The sequence below is a fragment of the Rhinolophus sinicus genome, linkage group LG04 (assembly GCF_036562045.2).
Source record: "Rhinolophus sinicus isolate RSC01 linkage group LG04, ASM3656204v1, whole genome shotgun sequence".
NCBI lineage: Eukaryota > Metazoa > Chordata > Mammalia > Chiroptera > Rhinolophidae > Rhinolophus > Rhinolophus sinicus.
The window spans coordinates 55,469,814-55,479,856 of record NC_133754.1 but is presented as its reverse complement, the minus strand read 5'-3'; the positions used below and the strand labels follow the sequence as shown (position 1 = coordinate 55,479,856).

The following is a 10,043-nucleotide window of genomic DNA, read 5'->3' as shown; positions in this document are numbered from 1 at the left end:
TGGGGAGCACCCCTATTCTACTGGAGGAGAACCTCCAGAAGCAGGGACAATGGCAGCACTGCAGGAGAAAAAGTCATGCAGCCAACGGATGGAGGAATTCCAACACTACTGCTGGAACCCAGACACGGGGCAGCTGTTGGGCCGGACCCTGTCCCGCTGGGGTATGTGGCCGGCAGGGAATGCTGCCCTGGTGGGGTATGTGCTGGGCAAGGACGGGAAAGGAGGGGCCGCTCTGAGGACAGAGGCAGAGGACCACCCACCAGTGGCTTAGGGCTGGCTGATCCAGGCTCCCAGAACTCAGGCCCTGCCAGGACTTCCAGATAGGCCTCTCTTCCCTTACCAGATGGCCCCAAAGGTCCATTTTAGCTCCAATACCCTCCGGCACCAGGGACCTGCAAGGTGGGAACATCTGAGGATTGGTCCCAAACTTTCAGGCTTAGATCTGAGAGCAGCAGTTTAGAACTATGTTCCTAAACTTTACAATTTTTAAGAAGACTTTTAAGGGGTACGGGATTTCTTTGGAGTGATGAGAATGTTCTGGAAGTAGATGGAAGGGATGGTTGCACAACATTGTGTGTGAATGTTATCACCACCATGGAGTCGTTCACTTGGATGGTTGCAGTGGTGGGTTTTACGCTGTGTCCTACATGATTGAGAAATGTGTCAGCTGCCTCTGGCCTGCCTCTCCCCGCGCAGTGTGGATCAGCCTCTACTACGTGGCCTTCTACGTGGTGATGACCGGACTCTTCGCCCTGTGCATCTACTCGTTGATGTGTACGCTTGACCCATACACACCGGACTACCAAGACCGGCTCAAGTCACCAGGTAACAGGGACAATGCTCGAGCCCGAACAGCGTGGGGGTGATATTCAGTCCCAGAGCTGCTCCCCGGAACACAAACCCTCTGGGAACGAACCCCAGGGGGCAGCCCTAGAGGGGCCTCTGAGCTACCCCCACCAGTGTCCAGGGGTCTAAGGGGCACACCAGCGTGTGGACGGTCCCCCAGCTGTTTTAATGAGGAAGGTAACTGCAGATTACAAAGTCTGACTTTGGCTTTAGTTGTAATTATTAAAACAGAAGGTTTTTGTTAAGAGAGTCTTGATATCACTTACTTTGTATGTATGCATCTATAGCCACAGAGGACATTTCTGGGAGATATACAAGAAACTGTTCTCAAGGAGATTAAGAATGAAGGGAGGCAAAGAGCTTTTGTTTTCCCCTGAATGCCCCTCAGTCCTGTGGGAGCACATTATCCATAATAGCAGATTCCATTCAGAATACCCCACGTTTTCTGTAAGTGCAGTTAGTCTACTATCCTGTCCAGTTCAGAAAGTGGACTGAGCGGCACCAAATGAGAGAGTCATTCGTGACAACACTAGGGCCTGAGACAGCAAGGCATCACCTCCAGTTCTGGGGAAGGTGATTCTAACCCAGACTTCCACACACAGCCCATGAACCACGGCTGACTGCAAAAAACAAAAACAAAAGAGGGAGGGAGGGCGAAGAAAGGAAGAAAGAAATGAAGGATGAAAAAGCATTTTCCAGCACATAATTACTCCCAATGTTTATCACCCATGCATCCTTAAAACTTTCTAAAGAAGATAATAACCCCAGAAACAGCCAAGAGCAGTGCACAGGTGTGACCTAAAAGAAAATTCAAGAGTTTTTAAGAGAATCCACCTCAGACGTTCTCCAGTGGGTCCAGCCATTCTGCTGGGATCCTCGGTGAATCCGTCTACAAACTATCTTAACACCAAAGTGCTTTGCTGGGTGTCAATTTTTAGAATCAACCAACAGAACAAACATGGAGGAGTTCAATGCAATTTCAGAACAATATATTACAAACTTGGGAACATAACTATAATTTGCCCAAAACTCAGGATGGAAGGCAGAGCGAGGTGTGCTCTGTTGTCACGGGGAGGACGCAGGGGAACAGGCAACAGCTGCCTTCTGAAGCTGATGAACAAGTCACTTGAGAACCCGAGAAGAGGCCGTGAAACACGCTCAGAGCGGGCAGCTGAGAGGAGAGAAGAGAGAGCTTTCTCTTCTTTTAAACCTTTCGGAAGGTTTTTATTTTAAATCATGGACAGCTGCTACTTCCGCAGCATCCATAAAAACAAAACCCTCATTACTTATTTAAAGTCACTCTCATGAACTGGGGACTGGCTAAGTTATGGACCATTTCCCACAATGCAACACGATGGGGTAATTGTAGGAAGAAAGAGGGGAGCTGATATGAAATGCCAGGGAAAGATGATTACAACTGGTATCAGCAAATGAAAAAACGAAAGTGGAATATGGACAATACGCTCCCATTTATGTGGAGAAATACAGGATATACATGCCCATTTCTATATCTTTGTGTTCACAGAACTAAGAGCTTCCAAAGGATGCACACTAGACTTGCGATGGGAAAGCTGAGGGCTGTCGCTTGAACTTCCTACACTTGTACACTTCGACTTTTTCTGTTAACAATTAATATATTAGATTGCTTTTGTACTTAACCAAAACCAGTGACCATTTTTCAAATGTGCACCCAAACACAACTTCACTTAAAACCCAATTGACCGTGGATGAGTCGCCACCTGCGACAGTGAGTGTGGCCGGGTGGCTGGCGCAGGCCTCGTGTGCTGGGAGCCCACCTGGCCGTCAGCCGAGGGCTGCACCCAGCTCCTGGACAGGCCTCATTCCAGCCGTGTAGCTCCCAGGCTGGTGTGCGGGGTCCTTGCCAAGCCGCTGTGCAGAGTGAACCTGGCCACAGCCTCGTCACCTGGGGGCCCTTGAAGACCTGGACCTGGTTGGAGCCCGGCACCCCACACTTGGCCAGCACCAGCCTGAGACAACTGTGTGTGCAACTCACCAACTCCAGAGGCAGCAGCTTGGATGTGGTGAACGTTTGGGAAACTAGTATGTGTCATGCTCTTTCTAGGTGTGACCTTGAGGCCAGATGTCTATGGGGAGAAAGGCCTGGACATTTCCTACAACATCTCTGATAACAAGACCTGGACGGGCCTGGTGCACACCCTCCACGACTTCCTGGCAGGTAAGGTTTAAAATGCTTCGCCAGCCTCTACTTTTTTCCTTTTCTAAGAAAATTCCACTGAGGGGAATGGGCTTTGCCAGCTCTAACAGCCTGAGAGGCTGCCGTCAGAGGACGGTGCCCACAGGTGTCTGTCCCGGCAGGCTACTCACCTGAGGCCCAAGAGGACAACATAAACTGTACCTCTGAGCAGGTCTTCACCCAGGAAAGCTTCATAGCCCCTAACCACACCAAGTTCTCCTGCAAGTTCACCACAGACATGCTGCAAAACTGCTCAGGCCTTATGGATCCCAACTTCGGCTTTGCAGACGGAAAGCCATGTTTTATTATTAAAATGAACAGGGTGAGTATAAAGGGCTGGAGGTCCGAGACCCGGTATGAGGTCTCCTTTGGGGAGTGCCGTGGGGTGGAGGTCAGGGCGTGTAGGCCTCCTGTTCAGGCCTCCAGAGATGGGGGGCCGCACTTGCCCAGGCTGCCCCTTCCTCACTCTGCGCCTTCAAACGCGCACCCATTGCATTGGCTCATGAATTTACTTCTCTCAAATACAACCTGAAAACCGCCTGTTCCAATACAGTACCTACTTAACACTCGGTGGCATCTGGACGCCGAGAAGCGGAGCGTGGGGCTATTCAGGCTGCCGGGGCGGCGATGTGTGCACAACAGCTAGAAAGAAACCAGGCCCTGTATAGGCACTGGGAGGGCCCCTGGGAATTGTCCAGAGCAGGTTTCCAGCCTGGGCCAGGGACCCACTGACAGGCCCAGGGCCAGGTACTGAGGCCAGGGTGAGGGCAGTGACAGTGCAAACAAAGCACAGGTGGGCACAGTCCTCCTGGCCAGGGGTGGGCAGGGGGAGACGAGGAGAGGTGGCATCTGGCTGGGTGAAGGGGTGAGGGGGCAGGGCTGCATGATGGCTAGCAGGTATGGCCCGGGGGCTGGGGGCTCCGAACACCTGCGTGGGCACAATTTTCCTCCCTAAGATGCCTAGAGGAAGCCATGTACTTGTGCTCTGCACATATCCTGGATCCTATCAGACCTGCCTGGCAGGTGTGATGGAAGCTCCCACTTGCATTGCACAGGAGGGCTGTGCACACCGGGGCAGGTATGTGGGGAAGACAGGTGCTATACCAGGCCTGGGCACAAATGGGCACACACAAGGGCTGGGACTTCAGGAGGCCGAGAAAGGTGTGGATTGGGAGCCCCGGGAGCTGCATGCCGCACAGGAGGCAGATGCTACGCCCTAATTCAGTGTACAACGGAGGGGCTGGAAGTGGCAGCCAGGGCCTGGACCCTTCTGTCTGGGTGTGTCTGCTACCTGCCTTCAACCAAGACCACAGCCCTGGGGCAGGGCTTCTGGCTTTCGAGTAGGAGTTGGTAACATCCACTGGAGGTTCTCAGAACAGGAATCACCCCTCAGATCCTTCTCAATGCCCTGCAGAAACCCCTGCTCAGGAGAGTCCCCCGGTGCTCACAGATGAGCATAAAGATGCCTTTCCCTTCCAGATCGTCAGGTTTCTCCCCAGCAACAAAACGGCCCCCAGGGTGGACTGCACCTTCCTGGTGAGTGCAACTGTCTGCAATAATTTTGTATATGCTAGAAAATCTGTAGGATCACTTAACTGGTTGTCCCTAAGAACCTCAATTGTCAGCCTCATAAACCAGATACACAACAAAACACTACTTAGTTTTACTATAGGAGAGAAAAACCTAGTAAGAAAAAAAGAAGTTTTCGTATAAAAAGCATCTGGGACAGTATATGATTAACGGACTTCAAAATGTTTGGTGGCAATTTGGAAAAACCAAGGCATTGCTATTATTGTTTTGTGCTTTTAATTTGCTTATTTACAAAACCATACCAGATTACCAGCAGCTATGGTTGTTCAATAGTGTATTTATATGGGCTAAGAATTGGCATTAACTTGTTCCAGTTTTTCTCAAAACTAGTATTTAAGTACATGAAAATAACTAAATTTGTCTTTATTGAACTGTTTTCTAAAGTTGTTTTCACCATCTTGCCTTCACCAAAGGCTCCCTGCGATTAGCAGTGGGAGCCCAAGGTGGGGGGGCCCAGAAACACCACACCCCCAAAGCCTGTAATCTCTCCGTGGGGCACCGGGGTCATCTTGTTTTCTTTCTCCTTTTTTCAGTTATTTCGACCACATGTGTAGGCCAACTTGAGATTTTGACAGACACCGAAGTTGCCTATATATGTTCTTTGATAAGCTCAAACTATCCATTGGGCAATTCGCTGACTCTGAAAAGAAACAAATCCCACAAAAGCACGTAGATCCTTATCCCAGAGAGCCACTCAAACGTTGAGCCGGTTTTGGCAAACCAGCCCATTCAGACTTATCAGCTTTCACTCCCACGCACATTCTCGGCTCTATCCACCTTTATTATCCTACAAGGACTTAAAATGGTAACAATGAAATTTTGGTAAGTCACCAGGGGTTTTGCAAACTAACATTAGACCCCTAATGGGGTCTCAGTACTGATGATAAAGATTAGAGCTAGTTTATGCTAATAACACAATAAAGCATATATGTGGTCACCTACACACATGCCACACACAAATGGACATGCAGGGATACACATGCACATGCACAGACACATGAAGAGACCTGCAGACAGAGATACACATACATGCACCTACGTAGACAAGCACAGATTCACGCGCGTGCACACACACACACACTCTCACTCACTCACCCAGATCCTGCTTTACTCAGTCAGCGGCCTCTCCTCCCCCAGGACCAAGATGACAAGGACAGCCAGCCCCTACAGGTGGAGTACTACCCGCCCAACGGCACCTTCAGTCTCCACTACTTCCCTTACTATGGCAAGAAAGCGCAGGTAGGTCTGTTTCACTTTTCCCTGTAACAACTACTGAAATCATCTGAAATTTAGCAATGAGTAGCACTAGGAAAGCCATAAACACTGTACCTATAAAAACTAAACAAAGGCGGTTACGTAGCCCATCCTGACCATTCAATGCTCTGGGTGTTTCCCAAACACAGTTCTCCTTACTACCTGAAAACACATTGCTCTCACGCAAAACATAAACATAAAACCTAATTCTTTTACTTTTCGACGGCCTCTCAAATCTTTTTAGAAAACTGCATATGCATTTTAAAGCATTTCCTCTAAATCTCTGGCTTGTTCCTGTTTTATTTTTAGATTAGTTTTCATCAAATATAATTTGAAGTTGAGTTTGTCATGGGTGTTATCTGTCCCCTCTAGCCCAATTCATATTCACCCCAGGGATTCTGGGACATGTAGCAGAGCCTACATGAGATGTTAGGTGACTGCAGGTCTTATGCAGAACGCACCTAAGAATTGCCTCTGTTCCATGCCACCTAAGTAGACACTCATTGCGAGTTTCTGACACATCTTCTCCACACTTCCCTTTCAGCCCCACTACAGCAACCCTTTAGTCGCAGCAAAGCTTCTCAATGTCCCCGGGAACACGGAAGTTGTCATCGTGTGCAAGATCCTGGCGGAGAACGTGACCTTTGACAACCCCCACGATCCCTATGAAGGGAAAGTGGAGTTCAAGCTTAAAATTGAGAAGTAAAGGAGCACGGAGGCTGGCGTCAACCTGCGGGGTGACCTGCAGACCTCCACCCTCTTGACTGCCTGCTGGCTCCACACCGAGCCAGCCTTCAGATGTTCTGGAACACCAACAAAGAAGCCAGCTGGGTAACTCCAGGCAGGCACCTGTGCGTCAAGCACTTAGCGTTAGATCAACTATTTCTTATTAAATCTTTATTATTTTTTTAGATAGAATTTGTTGCTATGATAAAAATGTTGGATTAACATGGAAACCCTAAGGCAGCAGCTATTCAACTAACAAGACCCTAAAATGATTCATCGCTTTCTATATAGACATCACTTTTCTTACTATAACTTATTTTTTCTATACATCAATGAACTACTACCCATGTGACTGTAACCTAAAGACTATTAATGCATTGATATGAAACATGACATGATAATGTACACTCTGAATGCTTGCTTTAAAGAATGCAATTCCTAAATTGTAAAAATAAATATATTAAAGTCATGCTTACTCTACGTAAAACAGCCATGTCTTTCCTAATAAGGGGGAAAAGTAACTAAAAAAGCAAATGCCTTTCTTTAAAAATCTCCTTTTTAACGTTTCAATTGCAAGTCAGAGAAATTACAAAACAATGTAGGAGTAGGACACAAGGGTTTCCTCAGTGTGACAGAACCTACAAACCAGAGGGAATTATACACAGTAGTAACCTTCCTCTCAGGCACGACTCCCTCCTTCAACATCCAGGAATTCATGTGAAGTCTGCAACTCTCTGCCTTTCAGAAACCCTGACATGAGAATATTCTGTCTGAACAAACAAAGCTGCTCTCACTGAGTGTTACGCATGTTTCACCCAAACCATGGCCCGGGCCTGATGCCCTCTTCCCACGTGAGCAGCAGGCGCCACCACCAACAGAGCAACAGGAAAAGCGCCACACGGTTCCTGGGTAGGAAAATCTGTCAACGCGAAAACCAGAGAAACCCAATGACAAACAGTGTCTGAGTAGAGAATCAAGACCCTGTACGTATTCTGAACGGTTAACTGAATCATGTATTTGCTGGGTATCTGTACTACGTAAGACAATGTAGCAAATGCTCTTCATTTCTGATACCGTCAGTGAAAGCTTTTTGAGCCACCTCAGAAATGTCATGTCATAGGTCAGAGGTCAGGTCACTCAGATATGGCATGATAACATTGGAAGTCAGAGGTCACATCTCCTTTCTTACCTTATGATCTTCTTTTTCTGAAAATCAAACCCATAAAATCTGTCTCCACTTTTAGGGTTCAGGAGAAAATCAAGGAACAAACTCTCTCCCCACCACTGGCCTCCAGAGAGGAGGTATTGCTTTAGCTTGTGCCCACCACGACCTTTCTTTGGTCCCCACCATCCCTTGAAAAGCTACAGGACAAGCTGAGGGGCAAGCAACAGTGGGGTCCGAGCCTACCACTGGTTGGCCTGGCAACTTCTCCTCACTCCAGCAGAAAGTAAGACTGACAGGATAAAATAATTTCTAGATAGTAATCTCTGAATTAGAGAAACACAGAACTTGTTTAAAATGCCCATGCGCGTTTTATTAATAAAAACTAACAGTGCCAAGTTAAACAAGTCAAACAATTAAAGTCTCTTTATATTCCATAAAATATTACAGAAAAGTTTGTGTTTCAATAAAAAGACTATTGTTTTAGAACAGGCAGCTAACAGCAACTGTGCAGCTAATGGTTCTTTGTGAATAAATTTTAAAAGAGGCTACTGCCTGTCCCGAAATTCCTTTTTCTTTTTATAAAAAAAGAACTATTAAAAATGATTGACAAATTTTGAGTTAAAAAACTGTTAAAACATTCTCTATATTTAATTTCAACTTTATAATAGATTACAGGAAGATGCTTATGAAACAAATACAATATTTGTTTCAGTACATGTCTTTAAATGATAGACTTATAAGTATGTAAACAACTATATAATAAAAAGTTTCCAAACGATGCCTGTAAGAAATCAGGCAAATTTTACCATAAGCAATAAACCATTCTAAGCCTTCCAGACAGTTTTCATAGCTGCACCAGCATGGCAGTAAACTTTTACAAAACAAAACAAAAACAAAAAAAGAACTCTGCAATTTGTTGCGAAATAGACCAAAAAAAAAAAAAAAAAAGTATAAACTTGATGGAATCACAGTTGATATAATTTAAGAGAAAAATAAAGGTATAATAAGATTCATGGCGCTTAATGTTGAAAAGCAGAGCTTTGCCATCTGCTCAGTTCTTTGGACACCACATGATTGAACAACACAACACTCGTCCTGGAGCCACACCCTCGGCCAGCGGGTGGCGCCATTCACAACAAACTGCAAATGGCATTCTGGGTGGTGTACCCGCCTCCACCGGACGGAGTTTTATTTTCATTGATGTATGGAGTTTTATTTTCGTTGATGTAGATGGACTACAGCTTAGTCAGCAATCTCAGCAAGAATTGTTACTGGGCATAAATGAAGTCGTTATTTAAAAAAATAGAAAAGGAACACACAAAATCCTAAAAAGTAAGTAGAGGTCCTGCATCAGCACACTGGAACCCATACACACTGCAGCCCGTCTTAAAAGACCCGACAGAAAACAACCCTGGCTTGCTTATCAGAGGCGCACATCGAATTCAATAGCTTACCAATATCTTCTTGGGAGGAGGCCAAAAAGAAACAGAAAAACCCACATTAAAAAAAAGTTTCTCTTCCCTAAGCATGTTTTCCTGCAGCTTAACTTGCGGGGGAGCGACCTGCGAGCGAGCACGTCAGTCTTCCTCCTCGTTCTCGTACTCTTCGTCCTCGTCGTCATCCTCCCCGACATAGGACACAGGGGTCTCCACCCGGGACCCGCTGTACTGGGACCCACTGGAGCTCGTGGCCAGCATCCCATCCGCACCGTTGGTCAAGTCACTGCAAGGACAGGAGGTGACACAAGGTGGTCAGTGACGCGCGTCTGCAGCCTGCGCCAAGGACAGGCCAGCATTGCAGGGAGGTCTGGGTAGTTTCTATTATACAAAGAGAAACGGAAAGTTTCACACATTTGTTAACACAGAATCCCAACACTCTGTCATCCGTTTCACCCTCTTCATATCCTCTTCAGCCTGTCCTCTTGGACATAACCAGAAAAATGAAGGGAATATTGGCAAGACCACAATAGATAGTCTTTTTCCCCATTTATTATTACATCAGAAACAATATCCCTGAGTGCACAAACGGAAAAACGATTAGATCCTTCTTTCTAGGCCTTTTACTTATGAACTTGTTAATCTCCAGGAAGGAGGCGGAAAACAGTTAGGAAAAAGGACCCCAAGAAGGGTGACATGGGACCTTCCAAGGAAAGGCTCCCTGGATAGCATGTGTGGGAGAGCACCCAGCAAGTTGTGTGTGTGTGCACATGTGTCTGCGTATGCACGTTTGTGTATGTGTGCGGTCATG

At 46.6% G+C, this 10,043-nt stretch overlaps 2 protein-coding genes across 9 annotated transcripts in view; one reads left to right on the top strand and one right to left on the bottom strand.

The window, feature by feature from the left end:
- Positions 1-35: 35 nt before the first annotated feature.
- Positions 36-6,706, top strand: ATP4B (ATPase H+/K+ transporting subunit beta). Its single transcript, XM_019742047.2, has 7 exons — positions 36-161; positions 697-825; positions 2,930-3,043; positions 3,184-3,383; positions 4,541-4,597; positions 5,789-5,890; positions 6,450-6,706. The coding sequence occupies exons 1-7, from the start codon at positions 50-52 to the stop codon at positions 6,609-6,611; spliced, it is 876 nt and encodes a 291-aa protein (XP_019597606.2). The 5' UTR covers positions 36-49; the 3' UTR covers positions 6,612-6,706.
- Positions 6,707-8,144: 1,438 nt separating this feature from the next.
- The window catches only part of TFDP1 (transcription factor Dp-1), a 41,088-nt gene continuing 39,189 nt past the window's right edge, over positions 8,145-10,043 (bottom strand). For all 8 annotated transcript variants that reach the window (XM_074329566.1, XM_074329565.1, XM_074329564.1 and 5 more), the window contains one exon: positions 8,145-9,518. In XM_074329566.1, the coding sequence (XP_074185667.1) occupies positions 9,374-9,518 (145 nt within the window). In that variant the 3' untranslated portion in view covers positions 8,145-9,373. The remainder of the gene's footprint in view (positions 9,519-10,043) is intronic.